The sequence below is a fragment of the Pholcus phalangioides genome, unplaced genomic scaffold (genome assembly GCF_987345545.1).
Source record: "Pholcus phalangioides strain wild (caught in Gottingen) unplaced genomic scaffold, Ppha-v1.0 ptg000008l_1, whole genome shotgun sequence".
In the NCBI taxonomy this organism is placed as follows: Eukaryota; Metazoa; Arthropoda; class Arachnida; order Araneae; family Pholcidae; genus Pholcus; species Pholcus phalangioides.
In genome coordinates, this window is record NW_028301601.1 from 44,576,578 (window position 1) to 44,602,131 (window position 25,554).

A 25,554-nucleotide genomic window follows, 5' to 3' on the forward strand; every position below is an offset into this window, starting at 1 on the left:
TGAAAGTTCTTTTAATTTTCGCTCCGTTGGGGTGTACGAACTGCAATTTACGGATTACGTTAACACTCAACTAATTTCAACGAGCAACAAGAAAAGGAAAAGGAAGTTAGCTTTTCAGATCATAATCAAAGGATTTACGGGGCATTATTAAAAATTCCGTACTTGATGGTCGCAAAACATAGGGGGAAAATACCCATAGAAGGGTTTTGAGACTGCGATAATAAATGTTGTTTCTCTATAATGACGGGAGAGTTTTTTCCTGTGGAAATCAGACTAAATTTTTTCATAACATCATCAGAGAAATGATTGGCATTGTTTCGAATAGACAAAATTGGAAGTAATATCGAAGCTCACGCATGAGGAAGATTGGAAAGGGGGGAAAAAATAAATTCATTAGCTGAAATTACGTTTTTTTTTTATTTCTTCACATCCAAAAAGTGTATATTGCCTTTGAGATTGATGTTGAAGAAAAAGAAGAGACCTGAAGCGTGACAAAAAATGTATTATTACAACCTGTTGCTGATCCTCTTTTGTTAAGACGTCGAGTTTTTTTGTGTTTTTTTTCAAAACGAAATGAAAAAGATGTCACGGTTCACACAATTTTTAAGCTCGGGGGCATCATGAACGCTTTGCTGACAATACTTACAACAAGTAGGGCCCCGCCCCAAACTAGGGCTTTCCTTCTCTCTTCATCTTTTTTATGGCAAAAAAGGGGGAAAGAGAGAACTTCCAAGTTTTCTTCTTCCAAAAAATATTCGACATTTAGATCAGCTGGGCAGTTGTTTAGAACTTGATTTGACTGCCATCTACTAGTCCGTTCTCTATTAATTGAAGGTCGATCTTCGATGCTGTATGTGATATGATATACATTTTCTCGTCCCATTAGTTTGAAGCTGAAAAACGAAGTGAATTCCTATGGATATTTATAGATGGAAAACGGTTTCGGCATAAATCTGTTGAAGCTATAGGAGAACGAAACTGCTATATGAAAGGTATGAATTTGAACAAATTCTCTAATATGTATAAACACTATATGAATTTACATTTTTTTCACTATTTTGTTTAATTTCGGCATTTTAGTTGAACTCTGTGACTAAAACGTTTTTGAAATCTGTGAGAAGCTTACACCTGTAATCTTAAAAATTTCTTCTCCTGCAGGAAAAAAATGATAATAGCGATCTTCCAACACAGAACCTTTTGGCTCCATAATTTTACCGGCATTATAAATCTATTGAAATATTGTTTCTCTATTTTTTTTTTTAAACGTTTAAACTTTCAATGCATAAATTTTCATTTTTTTTCAATTTAAATTTACCATATTTCTATACTGTTTATTTAAAGCCATGTTTTGAGTATAAAATTTAATTTCTATGGACAATATTATCAACCTTTAATATCGAGACCACGTCCCGGTAATTAGAATTAAGACTATAGATAACCAGTATACAGTTCATTTTCATATTAGTTGCAAACCATTTATGTGATTATTAACAACTATTTCGACGTTAATAAATTATAAAAAGCGTCCTATATATAGTTATGGCAGGCACATCAGTCAGTAAGATTTGTTGTCGCATGGCCGGTATGATTGATGTCTCGACTATTATTTATTTATCTTACACTAAGTTACGTTTGAGAAGACAATAATGAGAAAGAGCAGTTTTTTCATTTAAATTTTTTTTCACCTTCACTTGTAATGATGAAATAATTATTTTGGCAAATGCATGTGTAAGAGATATTTATGCATAAAAAATATAAAAAAAGAAAGTAAGTAAGAAAGATTTTTTTTAAAATAAAAAATGGCTTTGTACAAAGGTTTTTAGCAGCTGGCTCAACATGCGAAGATATATTTTGGAAAGAAAAAAATATTCAAATTTTTAAACCTTTGTATGGATAGCGGAGAGTGACACCATCCTCGGAAAATGGGTTTGGTTTGAGTTTTCAATTGAAGAAGAAACTTCTCTGAATTTTTTCTCAATTGAAATTTTTTTTTAATTATAGAAGTTAATTTTTTTATGAATCTTTTAAATTAAAGAGAGGTATTTTTCTATCATCTCCGTTCAATACGTTTATACGAGAAAATAGAAACTATACAAAGGGGAACATTCATCGTTTGCAATCAAAATCTGAAAAATAATTACACATATGGACATAACTGATCTGATTATAATAATTATTCCGAATATTTTGGCAAACGAAAATTTATACTGCCAATTATACAAGGTAGTAAGGAAAGTCCCTAGTCCACATTTTGCTGGCCAACCGTTGATCCCAGAGGCCTACTTCCAATAAAAGAGAAAATACTCAAATAACGAGTAAACCTTAGATATACCGGGGCCCAAAGCGCTTGCAGAGCCTCTTCAAGCGCTTTGCCGGGGCCTTCGTGATTTTTCCCTTCTTCCCTTCTTAAGAAGGGAAAAATCACGAAGGCCCCGGATTTACGTCATCCATATGCAAGGGGTTGTATAGTTATCAAAATACAAAAACTAACTTTTTATACGGACACTCTGTCCTCAAAAACCCTATCAGACAGTTTTTGTCCTGTTTATGTGAGGCCAACCAAAAAATTCCACGTTGCTATAAGTGCAATATTCACTGAGGTATTTGAATTCATAAATTGGGGAACAATTTGGAGGGATCATCATAAAGGAAAGAAGCATTTCCCGCTAGATTTTGCTTTTTTTTTCAACTTTTCTCCGGTATTTCAATTCAAATATCTCATTGAATATTGCACTTAAAAACGCAGATTTTTTTTTTTTTTTGATGGCCTCCGAAGAGACAGGGAAACATTTTCCTAATTGGATTTTTAGGACATGGTGTCTTATGAAAAGTTCGTTTTTGTATTTTAATAGCTAATTCAACCCCTTGCAATATGAATGACGTATCTGAGGTATACACGTTATTTGAATACTTTTCTAATTACATTTTCGTCTCTAGGATAAATGGTTCGCCAGTAATATGTGGCGTAAAGACTTCCTTTTTTTCCCTGTGTATATAAAATTAGCATATTTTCAGTACTTCTGCAGACATTGTACACTGAAAACTACTGTTTTCATCAACAAGTTTTAAGTTCTTCACACATATTATTGCTATGGCATTGTTCTGCGCTAGGAACTAAAAGTTTGAGAATACTGTGCTATGAAAAATGTTTGAGGATATCATTGTATACGCATGAAAACAATACACATTTCTTGTTTAAAATAATTAATAATAATGTGGAGATGCTAGTGCTGGTGGATGTGTCTGGTTGTTATTTCGGAAACATACAGTCATGACTCCTTTCTTTTTTTAATTATTTAATAGAAGAGAGAGAGAGTTTTAGGACATGTTCGGTCGACAGTTGGAGCCAGACTGAACTCCAATACAAGAACACACTAGATAATGCCTAGCTAGTAAGTGGCATAAAAAATATAATAAAAATATAAAAATTGTACAAGACAAGTAGCGCCACAGTACTCCCCCACGAGTCTGAAGGACGGCATATGGCACAATGTACAAAATATGATAATATAGTTACGACGATATGACAGTATAGTTACGACGATTTGACAATATAGTTACGGCAACTAATATGGCATTGACATGTGCAAAAAAAAAGATTTTGTTCGAAAAATTCAAAAAATACGCAATACGAAAATACCTTATGCACAAATTAATAGTCGAGCAAAAAAAATAATTTACAAATGATCAAACATTAGTAAATGTATGTATATGCAAAAACGATTACTAGAATAGATAATAGACATATATAATATACATATAAGAACATTGAAAAATGAGAATTTTTTTGCAAAACATAATACCAATTTTCAAAAAATGTTGCAAAAAACAAAAATAATGTTATTCATTTGAAAAAATATGCAAATAAGAATAATATCAAGGAATTCTTATACGAACCGTACGCCCTGATCGAGTTACATAAGGCTGTTTCGGTTCAGTGAACGGAGATTGCTCATTAAAAGTGCAATCAAGCAAAAATGCTGGTTTCAATCTGTCTATTGAGATTTTCGTTAGTTTGCCTTTCATGTTCACTGTATATACTTTTGGAGATCGTTCAATCACTTCATATGGCCCCAAATATGGTTGTTGAAGGGGCTTTCGTACGGTGTCCAGCCGCACGAACACATGGGAAGAAACAGCAAGTTCTTTATGAACGAAAACGTTGTGAGTCCCATGCCTTGAAGTTTGGATCGGACGTAAAGTGTTTATGTGATCTCGTAGAGCACGTAGAAATTCCGGCTGTGTTGGCTGAGGGTCGGAACTACGGAAGAATTCACCAGGTAGGCGCAATGGTGATCCGTAAACCATCTCAGCAGCAAAAGTGTTGATGTCCGGTTTGATGCTGGCTCGGATGGACAGAAGTATGGTAGGTAACACTTCAGTCCAACGTTCCGTGGCATGGCAGCGTATGGCGCCTTTGAGCTGCCGGTGGAATCTTTCAACGATGCCATTGGAGGACGGATGATACGCTGTCGTGCGTGTTTTCTGAGTTCCAAGAAAACGAACGAATGCGCGAAACAAATCACTTTCGAATTGTCTCCCTTGATCGGTGGTAACCGATTCCGGGACTCCGAATCTGCTAATCCAGCCAGAGTAGAATGTCTCTGCGACAGTTTCTGCTTTTTGGTTTTCCATCGGGAAAGCCTCTACCCACCTGGTGTATCGATCCACACAGGTAAGGCAGTAGGTGAAACCCCGAGAAGGAGGAAGAGGACCAACAATGTCGATGTTAATGTGTGAGAATCTGCATTGGGGCAAAGGGTATGCACCGATGGAAGATCGAGTGTGGCGATGCACTTTTGAGCGTTGGCACTCGATGCACGCCCTGGTCCATCGTGTGACATCCTTGCGTATTGAACTCCACACAAATCGTTGACGAATAAGGTCTACAGTTGCTTTAACGCCTGGATGGGCGAGGTTATGAAGGACCGTAAACACGTGATATCGGTGTTTTTCTGGTACGTAGGGACGGATAATTCCAGTGGATAAATCACAAAAAAGTTCTGTACCTTGAGGACCGAATTTGATAGGTTTTATATCGAGCACCCCACCTGGTTGTCGGAGGGCTGTTAATTCAGCGTCTGTACTCTGTGAAGTAGCAATAGCTGCGTAATCAATCGAGTCAGGTAAATTAATTTCGGATAATCTGGAAAAAGCATCCGCTACAACATTTCGCTCACCCTGAATGTAACGAATGTCCGTAGAAAATTGTGATATATACTCTAAATGACGACGTTGTCTGGGAGAGCTGTTATCATTAACTTTGTGAAAAACATAAGTTAGAGGCCTATGATCACTGTAGATCGTAAATGGTCTGCCTTCTAACATGTGTCTGAAATGTTTAATAGAACTATAAACCGCAAGCAACTCGCGATCATAAGTACTATAGTTCTTTTCAGTTGTCGTTAACTTTCGAGAAAAAAATGAGAGTGGTTCGACGACACCATCGGAAGTTTGTTGTAAAACAGCTCCGAGAGCGAAATCTGAGGCGTCGACTGTCAACGAAAGATGAGCATCATGTTTAGGATGAGCCAAAAGCGTGGCATTGGTAATAGCATGTTTACACGTTTCGAAAGCAGCAATAGTTTCCCCCGACCAGGCGATGAGAGATTTATCTTTTTTCTTCTTTCCTTTGCACAAATCGTGTAAGGGAGCCTGGTCAGATGCTGCGTTTTTTAAGAAACGATGGTAAAAGTTGAGAATTGCTAGAAATCTTCGAAGTTCATCAACCGTTTTTGGTTGCGGATAATTACGAAGAATGTCGACTTTTTCTGGCAAAGGAGAAATGCCGTTGCTGTTAACCAAAAATCCTAAGAACTCTATCTCAGATTTCCCAAATATGCATTTATCAGGATTAAGAATTATACCAAAACTGTTTAAACGTTCAGAAACCAATTCTAGATCTTTAAGATGTTCTTCTTCTGTTGCTGATGCAACTAGTACGTCATCTAAATATGCATAACAGTTCAAGTCTCTTAAGACAATATCTATGAACCGTTGAAATGATTGTGCCGCATTAGACAATCCAAAACACATATATAAGTACTCATAAAGTCCGAATGGGGTAATAATGGCAGTTTTTTCAACAGACTCGGGATCTAAAGGTATCTGATGATAAGCCTTAACCAAGTCCAATTTAGAAAAAATGTTTTTTCCCTGCAGACCGTAACTGAAATCATGAACATGTGGTATAGGATATCTGTCTGGACACGTTATAGAATTAAGTTTTCTGTAATCCCCACATAAACGGTATTCTCCATTACGTTTAGGAACAATGTGTATCGGGCTTGCCCATGGACTTTTTGAAGGTCTCAGTATGCCCTGATCCATTAGCGTTTGAACTTCACGCTTTGCAATAGCAAGTTTCTCTGGAGAAAGTCTGCGGGCTTTGGTAAAGACAGGAGAACCTTTAGTAGTAATGCAATGTGTAACGCAGTGTTTTTTAGAAGTAGCCCCAAGCATAGAAGGATTCGTTAGATTAGGAAATTTAGATAAAATTTTCAAGTAGGGCGAATCTCCACTAATGGTCTTTAAGCCTAATGTAGGGCAACTGGCATTGCTACATTTGATTGAAAGTGAAGTCAAACTGTCAATCAAACGAGACTTTTTTACGTCAACTAATAGACCATAATGTTCTAAGAAATCAGCACCTAATATCGGGCGATTAACATCAGCTATAACGAAGGACCATCTAAATAGTCTGCGTAACCCTAAATCCACTGATAAAGATTTGCAACCATACGTAGAAATTTTAGTATCATTAGCTGCGTATAGCGAAAAGTTTGTATCTGCCGCTTTATGTACCTGTGTATCTCGTGGGAAAATCGAAATGCTAGCGCCTGTGTCCACTAAAAAACCAGTACCAGATTTTCGATCATGAACAAAAAGGCGAACTAAACGCCGGCCATCACCTGCTGTCGCCAAAACAGATGGGCCAGTTAGTTTTCCGACCAATCACAGGGTTTAATGCATTTTGATGCTTTTCGACCGAATTTGAAATGGTACCAACAATAAGGTTTACGTTTGGGTGTACCATCGCCACTAGACCTCTCTCTAGACCGAGAATTTGAACGAACTCTTCCCTTTTTGTTAAAATTTTTCTCTCTATAGCGGGATAAGCGGTCAACAGCAACGGTCAAAGTCAAGAAATTTGACTTTGAAGTGATTGCAAGCTGATGGTTTTATTACGGCTGACCTCAGAAATAGTCGTTGTGTGCCAAGTGACTTCGGTAATTTTATCTGCCATTTCTGCTAAATCCGGCAATGTATCCTTACTAACAGAAAGTATCTGCTGTGTATAGATAGGCAAACGTTGTAACCAAAGGGTTTTAAGCACTTCATCTGAAATTTTCTTGCCAGCTAATGTATGCATCTCATGCAACAACTGAGAAGGTCGCTTATCCCCAAGAGTGAGCTCTTGGAGTAGAACTCGTAAGCGGGAAGTTTCCTACAGTGAAAACTGTTGACAAATGCGTGTTTTTAACTGGTTGTAAGAATCGTCTGTAACAGGAGCTCTGATCAAATCGCTAACATATGATAACACTTCGACATCGAGAGCTGTCACAACACAGTGAAATTGCGTTTTAGGATCAGTAATTCCGGCAATTTTAAAGTTCGATTCAATCTGAAGAAACCAAAGATCGACATCGGATTTCCAAATCGAAGGCGCGCGAAAAGAAACACGCGAAAGTTCTAATTCAGAAGACATACCTGTTTCTTCGGTAGCGTTCGGCATATCCAAAAAAAGTTCAGCACAATCCAGGAAGAGAACTGAGGAGATGCCCCCTCAATCAGTCAGCAAACGCACCACACACAGGGAAAAAAAAGAAGAAAGGCAGCAAGTAACATACTACGAAGCGAGAAAGAGTACTTGTTTTCGTCTGCTTTCGAGTTCGTGGCTGTCAAACATCTGCTTTACGTGGGTCACCAATTCTGTGGAGATGCTAGTGCTGGTGGATGTGTCTGGTTGTTATTTCGGAAACATACAGTCATGACTCCTTTCTTTTTTTAGTTATTTAATAGAAGAGAGAGAGAGTTTTAGGACATGTTCGGTCGACAGTTGGAGCCAGACTGAACTCCAATACAAGAACACACTAGATAATGCCTAGCTAGTAAGTGGCATAAAAAATATAATAAAAATTGTACAAGACAAGTAGCGCCACAATAATAACAACGTGATCTTCACGTATTCCCAAGGGATCAGCATGATCCGTCCAGGGAATTTGTTAATGTTAGTAGACATCCATGCCCGAACCGGGATTCGAACCCAGACCTGCACAGTGAGAAGCTAGTTCCCTAACCACTCGACTGCCAGGCGGATTTGGAATTCAAAATCATGTAAATTAAGAAAGTTTAAAACTTGATGCTTAGTTTTTAGTTCATTGCACAACCAGATCTGTTTAAAATACAGTGGGGGAAGTTTCATAGAGAAATTATGAAAAATGTTCTAGAAATCAAGTTTTTCGTGAAATAAATGAGCAAAAAACACAAAATGTTCAGAAAATGCAATTCAGAGGAATTCGTTATCAAACTAAGATCAAATAAATTTTTGCTTTCAGTTCATTTTGAGTTCGTTCAATGAGTTTCAGATTTATAGAATGACTGCTTTTTTTAAATGAACAATTAAAAGAAATTTCGAAAATTTTGATGAAATTCGTCATTTGAAGATAGGCAGTCGCCCTAAAACAGCGTTTCTACATCTATGGTCCGTGAAGATGCGACAAGTGATCCGCAGACAGACGTGGAAAATATAATTTATTAAAGAATAATTCAATAGAAAAAAATCGTTATTTTTCCACAAATGTTATTAATATTCAAATGGATTGAAATGAAAAATTAGACCCTCATTCAGTGAGTTCGTGGTCCATCGAATGTTTTCAGGCATTCTACTGGTCCTCGAGACAAGAAAGGATGAGAAACGCTGCCCTAAACGATTATTGCCGCAGGGCGATCTAAATGCATGGATATAACTAGAAACGCTCTGGGGTTTCTAGGTACAGAGAGAGAAAGATAGATAGATATATATATATAGATGGATAGAGAGAGAGAGAGAACTGTACATGATAATCTGGTATTGCAATTAAAATCGTTTGTTGCAGACTAGCAGGCTTGACCGACATTCTCAAGCTCTTACGTTGAAAGTTATGCAACCCTTTACTGGTTAAATTTTATTTTGGAGTAAAAAAATATTAAGCTGCATTAATGCAAAAAGATGGGCTTGCATATATATATATAAAATAACATGTCCTGACTGATTCATCATCGCCGAACCGAAACTATGAATATCGAATTTGGTCAAAAGTTTTTTTTATGACGTAAAGTCTCACTAAGAAAGGGTTTTTCGAAATTCGACCCCTAAGGGAGACAAAACAGGGTTTAAATGTAACTTAGAGAAATCACACCGAGCCGAAATCGCTGAAGTTATTATCATGGAATTTGGTAAAGAGTTTTGCTTTATGACGTGAAGAATAAGTAAGAAGGGGTTTTTCGAAATTCGACCCCTAGGGGGTTCAAAGGTAACATAGAGAAATAACACCGAGCCAACACCGCTGAAGCTAAGATCATGAAATTAGGTCAAAAGTTTTATTTTAAAAAGTAAAGGGCAACTAAGAAGGGGTTTTTCGAAATTCGACACTTAAGGGGGTTATAAGGGGGTTCAATAAGGAGTTGGGAGGCCATATGGAGAAATCACATCGAGCAGAAACCACTGAAGCTATAAATATAAAATTTGGTCAGAATTTTTGTATTGCAATGTAGAGATTCACTGAGAAGACATTTTTCAAAATTTAACCAAATAATTTTTTAATTTAAAGGTTGTACGGAACAATCATCACTGAGCCGAAATCACTGAAGCCATAAATATGAAACTTAGTCATTATTATATTTTAAAATAGTATCAGTTTTACATAGTATGATGTAGATACCCACTCTAAGATGTGATTTCTGAAATTTCATACCCCAAGGGGTTCATGAGGCGTTCAAATGTTATATGGGGAGGGGGGGGGGGATCATCACCCAACAATTTTGAGATTACCAAATCCCTGCGAGCAAAGCCGCTGGTAAGAACTAGTTTTATACAATTTTCAAAATGAAATGTCATTGTAAATGAAAATATAATTAACCAAATTCTATCGTTTCTGTTTATAACCAGGACTGGTTATCGGATCTTCTCTGTTTCACGCTGGCTGCTATTATTTGTTCGATCAAGACTTGAGACATGACGTCGACGGCTATCCCTTCTCACTTGGACAGAGTGTTCCTGATGGCAGGATGTCCTGGAAAGTTCCACCTCCTGGTAGCTTTCCTCCTGTGCTGCATGCAGTTCCCCGTCTCGTTCAACGATTACCTGCTGAAGCTTTACCTGACGACGCCCCCTCATCGTTGCAAGGCCGAAACTAATCTCACTCTTGGCGATCAAGAACTCAGGCCGATGGAGACGGTCAACGGGAGGAGACAATATTCGTCCTGCGAACTCTTTGCAGATCCACTGGATCACAGCAAAGGCACAAAGCCCTGTGATAAACGGTGGGAATACTTGGTTCCCAATGGAGATTGGAGTGTTTCTGCTGAGGTGAGAATTCATCGCTAGTGGCCTCATTTGCATTTCGTTATCCGCTCCATTGATAATTTACAGCTGTACGTATTGTGCACCCTAGTGTGGAAAAAAAATGTGCCTGAATGCTTCAATGCTCTTCCTTTTGTGAACCCATTTGTGAACATGGTCTTATTCATGCTTCCAACAGACCTCGATGAATAACAAAGCAGAAATCGCTTTCTAATCATCTATCAATTTCGATATTCGGCGAAGTTTCTCAGGAATCAACTCCATTTTTATATATTATTCGTTTTAAAAAAAGCATTATTTTGTGCATGTGTAAATTCATGTACACAGTAGTTTTCAGTAAGTCACTCAGAACGCTTCTCTCTACGCAAGGAGCTTACCAGGCTAGTGCGTTCAGGTATGCCGTACACTGATTATTCACTTCCCAATGTTCATTAGCTTTTTATGGTAATTTTACACTTGATAACATTATTCCAGGAAAATGTACCCTTAATTCTCTCTGCTCTATATAAAAGAAGGGTACGCGTGGATAAGTGTACGCATCTAGTAGATTTTTTATGAAAAGGAAACTTTTCAGAAGATGAAGTCCCAAAAATTTCACGAAGTATGCTTCATTAAATCAGAAATAAAGGTATGAGAAATGAAAACGGTAACCCACCCAAGGATTTAACAGTACCTTCGCAACTAAAGCATTCCTCATGCCAATCCATTCCAAATACATACATTCCTCACGGAATGCAATCGTCATCGTAAGATTGTCTACAGACTGGGCGGATAGACATCTCATGGTATGTCAACCTCGTTGAGAAAATCGGTTTTTCGATGGAGTTAAGCTGAAGTTTTTTCCGGTGATTTCAGGATTTTTTTAATCCAATCATCTGCCATCTTCCTTCTATAGTCTCAACTGGTCCTTGCATCATTCATGCAGGGTCGCAACTAGATACTTCGTCACTCGGGATAAGCATGTATTTTGGCAACCTCATGTAGTGTAGAAAGAGCAATTAAAGGGTGAATTCGACGTCCCCTTTAATCCAGCACCCAGGGCACCAGACCCTTGCTCTCTTCAGTTGCGGCCCTGCTTCCACGTCCAGATTTCTTTTTTATTTTAAGAGAGAAAACTTACATTACTTTACTTGCGTTATGTGTGCGTAGTTTTAAGGGTCCTTCACTCTGAACGAATCTGAATCAAGGTGAATCTGACTCATCAAGTTCAATCCGCCTGAGTTCGTGTTCGTACATGATTCGGCCGGTCAGAATCTTCTCCTTTAAGCAGGGTCGCAACTATTGCGGGGGGGGGGGGGGCAGGAGGGTATGGTGCCCTAGGCGCTGAACCAGAAGGGGGCGCCGAATTCACCTTTCTGTTGCTCCTTCTACATTACAAGGGGTGCCAAAATGCCGGCTTGCCCCGGGTGACAGAATATCTAGTTGCGGCCCTGCCCTAGTCAGTCATTAATCAACAACCAGACACGATGGATGCGGAATTTTTAATCGTGGAAATGAAAGGAAACGGTTCGGAGCGATACGAATCAGATTACGAATCAGATTCACCTAGATTGGGATTGATTCTGATTGATTCGTTTAGTGCAGTGTTTCCCAAAGTGGGCGCTATCGGGGAAGCTATGGTTTAGTGTGATGGGGCCCTTAACCGCGCCAGTGAATTGCTTTTCTAAATTGCTCATAGATAGCAACACCTAGCGATACAGTCAAATTCTAACGTCCCCTTATTATTAAACCGAAAATGTTCTTCCCAATAAATTAAAATTTGAAATCTTTCATCAATCTTCTATCGGCAGAAAAATTCTTCCTCTTTAAAAAATTACATAACAGTATAACAGAATCGCATTTCACCTAATGAAGACATTAAAGACGTTATTTTTATTCAAATTTTTTGTATGAAATTAAAATTTTTGGATACTAAAAGATTCAACGAGTGCAATAGTATTTTTTAAAATTTGCTTACAAAGAAATTAAATTTTTTTTCAAAAATGAAATTTTTGGAAATTTAATCCTGATTTTCGATATGGAATTTTTTTTCCCATGACCATGAACAGAAATAAATTGTTAAAAAAATAGAAAAATATTTTTCTTAAATTTTTTTTGTCACATGAAACATGATGTTTCCTAATGTCATAATCACTAACTGTTCTAATTAGATTTAGTTAATTAATTTATATTTATTAAAAAGTTTATTAATTGTAAATTTACATTAATTACAAAGAAAGCATGTTAAGTTAATATCCAATTTTTTGAAACTCCTCAAATATGTTATTTAAGTAGCCAGCCATCATACATAAAAATATTGTGCAATTTGGTCATGTATTTGAGGAGTGGAGTGGTTAATAATTGGAATGGTGGTTTCTTAGCCCTTTAAAGCACGCATTTTGAACAGTCATATAATTCATTTTAACTTGCCCTGCTGCCAACAGCAAAAAAATTACACGGTTATTCTTGCCCGACTGCATACTTTCGGCCACCTTTTCCCTATTCCCATACGCAATACACTATACATATAAATTAGTGTGTTTGGGATTGGTTCGAGTAGCCAAATTTCGGATATCCATACTTTTTAAAAATCAGTACTGTATGGTCAAACTGATAATCTTTCCTCTTGATTTCTTTTGAGCCTATGAGAGATTATCTGTTGTTTTTTTAAATTAATTATTTCATTAATGGTATAGTTTCTACTGTATAAGACATAGGATGATAATTAAATTACCTTTCTGTTCTACTATAACCATGGGAAATGGAGCTGGTTAAAATGTTCCAAGGTACAACATTGTGTCTTGTACTTTGTAACGTGTAATGCTGTACCTTGAAACAAGGGTAAAATTACACAAAGACAAAAATATACAAATATTACTGGGGAAAATAATACGAGTATTTTATTTGTTTTTATAAATCATGTATTGAAATAAAAAGTATCAAAATAATGAGACACAAATATGATTGTTAATACATACATACAAAAGTAACAATGATGGAGGTAGGAACGTATTCAGGTACGTAGATGAAACACATAATTATTGTACATTAAACTTGCAGAAAGGAAAATCGAATGTTTTTAAGTCTTTAGTTCTGTCAGTTTCTTTGATGCTAGGCGATTGCATTAGAGTTACAACATCCGTGATGTCAGCGCTTGATATATCTGGCATTGATGAACAATAAAATATTTTCTCACCTCTTCTAAGGAAATAGCACTTGTTAAAAGTTTTTTTTTGTTTTTGTTGGACGCGTGATACTGTATAAACTTTGTTTTCCCAACGAATTTGACCAGGGAATAGTCACAGGTGTATGGAAGAGAGGGGATAACTGAAATTTTTGTAGAAGAGAAGTATAGAACTATATAAAACTTGAAATATAAATTGTATGTAAAAGAGCAAAAGAAGAAGAGTTAAAAATTAATGAAAGTTGAGTATTCCACGATAAACCAGGAAAATTTCAAGTTTTACTTGTACTGTTCCAAGGTACACGATCATCTACCATTTGTGAAAAATATTAATAACTTTATTCACAGTACTTGGTATTTATTTATTTATTTAGATTATTTGTGAATGGCAGGGTGCCGGCACTTACATCACAGAGAGGGGGGGGGGGGGAAGGCACACACAAAAAATAAACAAATAAACATACAAAGGAGTAAAATAAACACACAAGTTAAACAAAAGAAATTAAAATAAAATGAATGGTGTCACAAATAAAATACAGACAAGGGGTCGTTCAAGTATTACGTCAGCATCGAGAGGGGGAGAGGGTTTCGGATTTGCTGACTTTTGATGACATGGGGGGGGGGTTGTTGAAGGTTGCTTACGTCATCAACCACCCCTTTTTGAATATATGAAATATTTTAAGCTGCTGACGAAATTTTGCTGACGGGGGGGGGGGGGGTCAAAAATGGATGAAAATATGCTTACGTAATACTTGAATGGCCCCCAACTATTAAAACAGTGTATGTAAAATTACGATGAAAAGTTAAAAACCACAAAACGACATAACAGTAGCTGGTTCAGAAATGTTAAAAACTGTGAAATTTCTTCGGGAGAAAAAAAAAAAATTGAAATTATGGTTGAACACTCGGTATGGTTCATCAGGTGATTGCCTAGATTATAATTACTAAATATAGTTCACTAAACTTAAAATGTTGAAAAGAAATACGGCAAAAGCAAGCACACAATTTTTTTTTCCTCAAATGTTCCTACTTGCAAAATCTCTCTATCAAGATCACATACAAAGAGCTGAAACAACATTCAGTCGTGATATTTTGTATTCCTAATCTCCTGCACTCCAAAAACATCGGCTAGAGTCCAAAACAAAACTATTTCAAGTGTGTCAAGGTTTACTATATAGTCAAAGCACAACAGTTTTCCCGTACGTGTATAAAAATTTCAATTAAAGCTTATATGGCCAAAATGAACTCGATTTAAGATTTGATCAAGGTCTTGATGCTCTTCGTTTTTCATTTCGTAACAATAAAAATAAAATAAAAAACAGTGCAACAATAAAAACTGTGATTGAGGGTTCGTTCATTGCTAAAAATCAATCATAACTAGAGCCCGGATTATATACAATTGCATATGCACTTATGTAATTATTGCGTATCTTAGCACTTTTTATAGTTAGTGTATATAAACGTATAAAATCACCAAAATTTTAGAATAAGTGCATATTTTTTTAGCAGTTTTCTTCTATTAATCGCATTGTACTAATGTTTACAAAAAAGATCATTTTTTTACTTTTTATTCTCCAAACTCCAACAAATTTCTTCAATTTTTTTCAAGGAAATGTTTCGCTATCGAGTATTGCTAATTTTAAGGAATATTTCTAGGGATTTTTAATCGCATATTTTTGCACGTGTTCATTTTTTGCGCAAATATTTTAGTTTTACTGTGCATTTTTCTTTCCTTTTAGCTTATGCTAAGTGCTATACTATAGTACTTTTAATATGGACATTTTTTCATTTTTGTGCGTATTTTCAATTTTTAGGGAAACTTTTTTATTTCACTTATATTTTTTCAGTCTACTTATACATTTTCCAGCATGACCCAGGTGTACCACCTGGCACCAGGCACCACCAGTTGACCACCTGCTTATATCTCTTCGCTGAGACAGAGTGGCGGGCTATGTTCTGGTTAGGAGGAGAAGTATACTTATACATGCTTTATAGGGCATACTGGAGAATTTTTAAGGCATATTTTTTTTTTATTTTAAGCATATTTCGGTATTTTTAAACGCATATTTTCACAATTTTTATGAATTTTTCAGTTTTCAACACTTTGAAATGCATACATATATATTGTTAATTTTTGTGTATACTTTGTATACTTTTCATTTTTACTGCCATATTTCAGAATATGATGTCAGATGGGTTCGTTTTCATTTTTCGCACATATTTTTGATTTCATGGTACAGTATATCCTGGCATTTTTCAGTGCATATTTTGCTACTTTTTTAGTGCATATGTAACTGTGAAAGTCCGAAATTAGAGAATCTCAATATTCTCCGGTGAATGTCGACACATACGCCGGTGAAAGACCGAATATTTGGTTATATTCTTATATACTCGGACCATCGCCAGTATATGTCGACAAGCAGAGCATGCTGAATGTCGATATTTGCCTGTGTAAGTGAGAAATAATGATATTTAGCAAATATTTCGGACGTGCACCAAGCGACTATGTGAATGTTGACATTTACCGGAGAATATCATCATTTGCCAGATAGCGGTCTTTCACGGTAGTACATATAATCCGAGCTCTAATCATAGCCTTACTGGCTAACTTGCAAATATTTTCACGTCAATCGGTATGAAATACGAATGCATGTTTCTATGTTTCTTTTCAATATTTCAGTGGGACCTCGTGTGTGAAAGAAGATCCTTGGCGGCCCTCTTGCCATACATTTCAACAACTTTTTCCATGCTCGGTGCCCTTATCCTGGGTGTGATGGCTGACAGGTACGGCAGGAAGAGCATCTTACTAGCATCCCTTTTGACACACACCTGTTTGGGACTGTTCCTACACTTCTTGCCGGTCTACGGGGTGTTTGCCGCGATGTTCGCCATACAGAGTTTTCTAGTTCCAGTAAGTTATGATACTCGTCTTACAAAAGTGAAACCACGAAAGAACTATTTCATTGAATATCTTTCAGATAGAAATTGTAGATAATTATGATAATTATTTTTCTGGTGTAGGGAATTCAATGTTGCTCTTACCTTTTGCTCATTGAAAATCTCCCGACTGTGTGGCAATGGCAAGCAGCATTTTCAATCGCCGCATTCCAGAGCTTCAGTAAGCTGACTTTGGCGGTTCTGGCCTGGCTTATTCGCCACTGGAGGTACATACAGTTGGCTATTTCTGCTCCGGGTGTCATCGTTATCGGTTACTTCTGGTAAGTGTGTTGTTTTTGCTGTTATAGCCATCTGATTATCATTAACCACACATGCTCAACCCATGGCCTGCGGCTGAAACGTGTCCCTTAGAGTTATATGATGTGGCCCGTGACCTCAAACATAATTTCATAAATGTTAACTAAGCGGCACTAAAGTGACCCGCGTTGCAGTTCCACATCACGGGAGTGACCCGTGACGCATTCTCAGATCACTTAAGTAGCACGCGACACATTTCTAGCTCCTGAAATGACTCGCGGCGTATTTACAGACCACTGCAGCACAGTTCCAGGTCACTAAAGTGACCCGCAGTGCATTTACAGATCACTCAAATGGTTTGCAGCACAGTTTCAGATCACTCAAGCAGCCCACGATATATTTACAAATCACCTAAGTGACCCGCAGCGCATTTACAGATCACTTAAGTAACCTGCGGTGCTGTTCCGGATCACTTGATTAAGTGGCCCGCGACACGTTTTCAAATCAATGAAGTGGCGCGCATTCTCCTAAAAGTTTGAATACCCTTGTCATAAACCATCACCAATTATGAAGTTTTAATTGAATGTTACAGCAGCACCGTACCCTTCTTTTTTGAAAAAATATTTAAATCATATTTTTAAACTTCACAATGTGTTCGTGTACTATTTATTCTTCACTACGTTCGTGCACTATTTTCATAGATTAATGATGTTTTTTGATTTATCGTTCCTTGTATAGAATGTTATTAGTGAGAAAAAATTTGGTTTTTCTTTTCTTAGGCTGTTGCCACGTTCACTAGCCTGGTTAGTCGGAGAGAACAGATTCCACTCCGCAGATACGCAGTTGGAACGCCTTTCTGCTGTAACGGGCCATCGTTACTTGACCGGTCTCCGATTGCAATTGCTGAAATCTTGTCGGGTGGCCCGCTCTTCGCATTCAGGCTACGCAGTTAGACATAATCTGGAGACAATTGTATGTTCACCAAGACTCAGGAACTTGACGATTGTGCAGTCGTATACGTGGTAAGAAATTATATGTTAAGAATTAATCCCGGACAAAAATCAGACCCTTTCAGATGCCGCCAAGACGTGTACGTGCAGATTATTAATTGAGGACTAGTGGATCAGATGAACCTATTTTCTTGTCGTGAGGTAGACATCAAGGCTGCTCAACTTTATGAGAGTGTGCGGGCTACTTCATTGATTCGAAAACGTGCCGCGGGAGTCACAGGTTACTTAAGTGATCTGTAAATGTGCCGCGGATCACTTGAGTGATTTGTAAGTGTTCCGCAGACTTTTAAGTGATCTGGAAACATGTCATGTTATCGCTCGTGCCGCGGGTTGAGGGAAAATTCCGGTTCTCCCCATCGAAATGTGAGAAAATGGTCGATATACGGGGTGATTATAAAAAAACTATCCCGACATATGGGCCCCTAACTATCATACCATTCACAGAAACTGAATGAAATTTTGGCATAAGGTATTTTGAGGTATGCGCTCAAGAATGATATGGAAAACAAAAGTTTCACTCTAGCAGTTACGGTTACAGTGAGAAAATTTCGAAAATATCAAATGGCAACACCAAGTTTTTTGTATTGGAATGCGATCTCCCTACTGAAAAACACTAAATAGCGTTGGAATGGCACCTGTAGCACGAAAATCCCCGGAGCTAGGCAAGGAAAAAGTAAAAAGGACTTTGCCGTGCACCAGAGCATTAATGTTCGTTTCATTCGTCACACCGTTTCTTCGGCTGAGATCCCAGCCTGATTAGTCCTCCACAAGGTCATGTGGAAAATTTGTCAAACACAATAAAATGCTTTATTTTATGCTGCTTCTCTGTCCTTATTGGTTGTCCTCACTTTTAGCCTATCTACCGCCGGTGATTTTCATGCTACAGTTGCCGTTCGAACGCTATTTAGGGTTTTTCACAATGGAGATCACATTCCAATACAAAAAACTTGGTGTTGCCATTTGATATTTTCGAAATTTTCTCACTGTAACCGTAACCGTTAGAGTGACACTGTTGTTTTCAATATCATTCTTGAGCGCATACATCAAAATACCTTATGCCAAAATTTCATTCAGTTTCTGTGAATGGTATGATAGTTAGGGGGCCCATATGCGGGATAGTTTTTTTATAATCACCCTGTATATGGAATTGCATGGTTGTCTAGTGTTCCAGCAAAGGATGGGTCATAAAAATTATATAAATGACCGGTCAAAAGGAATGAGAACCTTGGACACATTAAAAAAAGGACACATATGGATAAAGTTATTGAATCGGCAAGAGTGTCATTCCGACCCAACTCTATCGGTAGTAAATTGCTGTATGGTGATATGACCGGAGTTGGTGTGCGGTAAAAAATAGTAGAATCTGGAGTATCATACAATAGTGTGCACTAATCGGTAATCGAGACAATAGCACTCAATGATCCACTATAGACGTGGAAATCACGGTCTAAAAAAGATCGTCACCAGCGGAATCTTCGTAATATGTAACTTGCCAATGAAATAAATACGCGCCATTTCTCAATTTCAGCCCGCACACCGCAAAGAAAACATCGTGCAATGAACATTTAAAGGGCGAAGTAATTGTTTATCTTTATGTAAGGTTTTTATTCAAAAATATGGGTCTAATTTTTTGTGTGGGGTGGTGTGTATTTACTTTAATGAATTCATTTCTATTTTCTTCTCGGTAGGTTCGTTCTTTTCCTGGTTTCAAAGTCTTCAATCGAAGAACTTCCAAGGCTCAAGGATAACCCGTACTCAGAGTTGTTTGTGCATGCGGTGTTCGAATTCGGTCTCGTAATTCTATTCTTTGTTGTGACAAAGAGGTAAACGAAATGTATCAGATTATTTAACGTTCAATGATCATTTAACATTTAATTGAGCACTATTATAAAATGATACTGGGAGTGATAGCTGCCAGGTTTTTTGACAGGAATACGTATGCATTTCGATTAATGATTGACGTTCCTCGCGAGTTTTTCCTTAATCCGTGATCCCCGGAATTTCATCAGAATACAAATGATTAAATGAATTTATTTATATGTGACGCCTTTTTTCTGACAGGGTTGGACTGAAGCTGAATCAAGGAATGGCCTTGGCAATCTGTGGAATATTCTGCGTGTTTTCTGCTATCGTGGCGCACCAAGTAGTTCAAATTAAATTCAGAAGTAAGTTTAAAGTTAACACAGAGTGTCCCACAATCGACTGACGGTTTTCAAAATGTGATGGCAAGAAAACGGTGATAGATGTTAAAGTCATTCTTGCGGAATATAAATGTGTGAAGTCAGGAATTTAAGCTACGTCATTGATGTTACGAGGGATTGCATAGCTATTAAAATAAAAATGTTAACTTTTTACATGGACACTCTGTTCCCAAAAACTCAATTAGAAAGTTGTTGCCCTGTCTCTCCTGATGCCAACAAAAAAAATTTCCACGTTTCTAAGTGCAATATTCGCAGTGGTACCTGAATTAAAAAATCGAAGGAAAGTTGGGAAAGAACAACAAAAACTGGCGGACAATGCTTCTTTCCGAACTTTTCTCTAATTTTCGCGAATTCAGATATCTCTACAAATATTGCCCTTAAAAACGTAAAGCGTTTTTTGTTGGCATCAGGAGAGACAGGGCAACAGCTTTTTAATTGAGTTTTTGGGCACAGAGTGTCCTTAAAAAAAAAGTCAATTTTTTTTCAATTTTAATAACTATACAATCTCTTGCAACATGAATGACGTAGCTGAAAGTCCTGATTTCGCACATTTATATTTCGCAAAAATCACTTCAATATCTATCACCGTTTTCTTGTCATCACATTTTGAAAACCGCCAGTCGATTGTGGGAGATTATGTAAGTACGAGTCATGTGCTACCCCACAACAAAAAGTGCGTTCGATCATATACAGAAACTCTACCAATGGAACGTTTAAAAACGCAAGCAACTAAAATAATGAAGAACATTTTCTCTCTCAGTGAAGGTTTTTGCTGGACAACAACCATTCTAAATACGGGATAAACAAAATATATGATTTCACATCCAAATAAATTTATGACTTCTTTTTTTTCCCATTTACTTCGTATTTAGGATATGATTGTTTTCACTAAAAAGTTTCACTGAGAAGGAAAAGAATTACAGTATTTTTTATGTTAGTTTTTTGCGTTTCAAACGTGTTATTGTTAGTGTGTCCTGAATATGATGCAACACTTTGCCAGGGGTAGTATATTGTTACGATCTGTAGGCGATAGATGACGCGATTTCTTCTGATGGATCTCAAAATGTCGAAATCAGTTGATACCGGTTTCGGTCTAGCGCATAGGCATGCGATTGGCGGGAACATTCTAGAAAGCCCCGCCCCTCCAGACAGTGGTCCAACCCCTCCGTACAGTAGCGCCGCCGACTAGGAAACTGCAAGATAGAATTTTGTGGAATGTTCTATTTCTCGAAGTTTCTGTCGGGGTTATAAATAGTGCGGCGCTCACAAGATGGCAGGCTAGACAGGCTCAGACAGGCACTAGGAGATTCAGTCAGTTGTGTTAAAACTTTGTGAGAAAGTTGTTAGCTCTCTGATTAGCCTGTAAATACGTGTAAATTGCTGTTCTGTAAATAAATCTGTGTTTGTCCGTCGAACCGCTTCTTGTTTTTGCAACCTCGAAGTCACCAACGAATAAAATCCAGGGCCCCATCAATTACCCGTGACCAAATTCGCAAATTTTATGGACTCCCTCAGACTGGATATATCTTGGGCTTCCGCTATCGCGAATTTTTCAATGTTAAAGCAGCAAGAAAACAACGAGATCCATCAAAGGCCCCCTGGGGAATTGAAACCTTTCAACTTCTCCATGAAGGTATACGTGAAATCCTTAGGGTACCCCGACCCTGTGTGTTGGGAGCACTTCTACATACCTCTTGGCATGACCCCCACAAGGGCAGGGCTGACAGGGTCCGGAACGATTCTTATCACTTTTTGATTTTTCACACTATAAATTAACCACAGAGGGGCCCCTGTAAAGCTGGTTTGGGGGCTCGCCATCTATTCCAGCATAGGGGCCCTGCTGTAGGATGTGGAGGCCTCTCGGTACATGCACATAACTTGGGCCCGATGGGTCAAATGGGTCCCGATGTATGCTAGAGTTAAATGAAAACTTGACCCAAAATCGTAACCGATTTCCGTCACTCAAAAAACGTCACCCACGTCACTAATTTCGGTTGAATAGAAACAGACCCTTTTCAAGTTTGTGATTTTATATTAGAGTAGATTTTTTTATAACATTTTATAATATTTATTTTTTTTTATTTCTTATTGGTTTTTTTTCTTTTTTTGTTAAAGCTGCATTACAACAGGGATTGGCTCCGGTTCTGGTATTGTTGGGCCAGAGTGTTGCCCAGGGTCTGACCATATGTTTATGGATGCACGCTGTGAAGACATTTCCTACTGGAGTCAGGTTTGGGAATTTTCTTTCCTCTTATCTTTGCTGAAATATAATAATGATGTAAGTGAGGTAAAATTTTCATACAGTGAAAGAATTAATTTTTATGCTGGTTAAAAATACATTTTGCACGCAGTCATTCAAAAGCGTTAAGATTATTTTCAATTTGTTTGCAATTTTTGTAAAAAAAAATGTGTGTTTTCTATGGGCTGAAAGATGTTTACTTCTGGGTTGTCACATGTTATCCAAATTTTTTAAACGTGTAAGCGAAGATATGACGTGACTGTACAAGCTTATCAAAGTGGTTGTAAGCCAATACGGAAAGAATCATAAACAGACAGGGTTGGCACTAAAGAAATCGATAATTTCAAAATTTCATCGTAAAATAAATTGTAAATGTTATATATGCAAAATTTTTATTGCCTGGCAGATTTGATAATTCAGTTTTCGCTAAACGCACAGGAGAATATTTTTCGCCAACACTCACAACAGTTGTTAGATGCTGCTCTTCAACATATGAAACATAAGAAAGAAATACACGCCACACAAATTGAAACCCAACGCAAACAGTACAAACTTCATTTTCGTTATGGTAGGGTGTTCCATTTTTCAAAGTAGTAGAAAATTGCCGTTTTTGTTTACATTAGTGTTTCTCAACATTTTCTCACTCCATTCAGACCACGTTTTCCTCTAGTGGCCCCTTGTGTTATCCAGCCGCCCCCCCCCCACCCATCCATCCAGGAGTGTCTCTCTCATACCGCCTCCTTCCCCTACTTATTGGATTGGTTTTGTGTCGGTAAATTTGTAGAGAACAAAAATTTTATAAATAAGGTCTCCTTAGCCCCTGCGCTAGTGTTCAGTCTTTGGGAAATTTCCTTTCTTACTGTGGGGATGGGGGAGGGGGGTGGATATATGCAGGACCGTATCAACACCATAGGCAATAACTATGGAGAGTGGTGTTCCAGGCTCCCAAAATTTAATTGACACCCATTAGCTGGAAGACACAGCTTACATATTTGCAGTCGAACTCCGATATAATGAACTCTGATTTAAAAGATTCCTTGATTTAATGAACTTTTTTTGGAGTTTTTGCGCATATATTTGTGTTTTTTCACCTCGATATAACGATTTCCCTCGATTTAACGAATGTCAGTTTTATCTGATTCTTAAAACCGGGATTTAATTTCATATACTCATGCCCGCAAATTATAGTACCAGACATCATTATGTAGGCCCACGTGTTAACATTACATATATTAACATTACATCCATATTTTTATGAGCTCTTTTTAGCTACCTCGTTGGGAGGTTTGCCATTTCGTGGCCTTTGTGCTTGTATTTGTATAAGATTGGCTTAGTTCTATGGCCGATTCTGCTGGATTTAAAAAGTGGTCACACTTTTTCCGTCGTATTTGACATGAAACCTGTATTTCTTCGCATTTGAACTTTTTCTCAGTTCACTGTATAAATCCCCTTAACCATCGGTCATGGCTCCCCTTCCAACTGATTTTAACCCATGGTTTCTTTAGAATATCCGAGAACTGCAAGAGACCCATACGGCTCCAGATTGAGAAGCACTGGTTTACAGCGGTATTCAGGATTGTTATGAACACATTGGCCTGAATCATGTAAGCCGATATAATACTGATATGTTGGAACATTCTATTCCAGGGGTCTTGGGCTAGGAATTTGCTTATTTTGGAGTGAAATAGCTGAGATATTCATGCCTCACATAAACCAGCTGGTAAGAGAAATTCTATATCATTTTATCTTAATTATATTTTTTTCTTTTTTGGCCAAAATGTTTTACTATTGTAATTTATGCAATGTGTTTTTTCTTTGCATTTTCAGTCTACAAGCGAACGTTATTCCAGTTTTGCTGTGTTTGGTTTTCTAAATTTGTTTGCCGGACTTTTCTCCATTTGGCTCCTACCAGATTGTACCAAGAGACCGCTGGCTAGCATCGCTGAAGAAATCGAAATAGGACGCACAAAAATCGTCGATGATTTGGACACGGACTTCGAAGACCCGCCAGCCATAAGTTTCTTACCTAACATACCCGATACGATCCTGCAAAACTCCTTCACCACAACGTCCAAAACCGCTGGTACTCTAGTGGTACAAAAGACAACGACTAAAACGTCATTTTTCGCGAGGCTGAGTGCAATATTAAATCAAAAAAGAATGCAATTGATAAAGAAATTTGCGGTGACAACATTCTCCAAGAAATCCCAATCCGAACCGGCCGATGTCGTCGTACACAGCAGTATGTTCGAACCAGTGACGGGATTCGTATTCAAATGGGACCAGGCCGAGAAACCTCTGAGGCTGATGGAATTCGAGAAAGAACTCACTTCCATCTGGAAGGCTGAATGCGGGAAAGCAGACTTACAGAAGGACGAAGAGTTTTACAATAGTATGCGGCTCTATTACCATTTCCACTCGGGTAATGATAACAACTTGAACGATACAAGTCTCTGAAAATCAAACTTTGATCGACCAAAGCTGTTGGAAGCTCGGATAATTTAATGTAAATACATGAAATTTATTTATTTATTTACGGGTTTTTTAATCGAATTATTTCATGAAAAAATTTCCTCTTCAAAAAATTTCGCTTAATTCTCATTACCTTTCCTTGTATCAAATCAATACGAGATGATACGACAAAAATTTATTTATTAATATAAATAGTTAATTTTTATTAAGCTTTATTCTCGAAACCTGCTCACTATTGTATAAATTTTTCGTATTCTTGAGTAATAATTGTTTTATGTTTTTAATTAATGTCCATAATATAAATATTCTGATTTTTTTATCTTCATGGATATTTTTAATGATGTATGTTTGTCTTCATTATGCGTTTTCTTCATGCTGGCAGCTGTAAAAAAAGTTAAAAATGTGTTTCTTATACTGTATTATGTGGTGTAAAAATAAAGTTTTTATTGTTTTACACAATTTTTCATGTAGTTTTTTTTTTTTGCATTGTTTTAGTTATTTAGTTAAAAATAAATAAAAGTGCGGATCCCAGGATACTTATTAGGCTTTTTCCCATTTACAAACGAGTCGTCCGACCCCACTATCGACTTAACAGCTCTTGGATAGCCAATATAGAGAAATTATGCAACGTTTTATAGCTCGAAAACAACGCTGAGATATCAATACAGACCAGCGGTTTCCAAATACTTTTCAGTAATAATAAAATAATA

The 25,554-nt window shown here is 37.3% G+C and overlaps 1 protein-coding gene across 1 annotated transcript; it reads left to right on the forward strand.

Annotated features, from left to right (window-relative positions):
- Positions 1 to 788: 788 nt before the first annotated feature.
- Positions 789 to 25,095, forward strand: LOC149084357 (organic anion transporter 3-like). The gene is made up of 10 exons (XM_089235470.1): positions 789 to 992; positions 10,151 to 10,570; positions 16,408 to 16,638; positions 16,749 to 16,945; positions 17,702 to 17,944; positions 19,621 to 19,755; positions 19,994 to 20,097; positions 22,249 to 22,363; positions 24,020 to 24,092; positions 24,200 to 25,095. The coding sequence occupies exons 2-10, from the start codon at positions 10,217 to 10,219 to the stop codon at positions 24,827 to 24,829; spliced, it is 2,082 nt and encodes a 693-aa protein (XP_089091596.1). The 5' UTR covers positions 789 to 992; positions 10,151 to 10,216; the 3' UTR covers positions 24,830 to 25,095.
- The last annotated feature ends 459 nt before the right edge of the window (positions 25,096 to 25,554 follow it).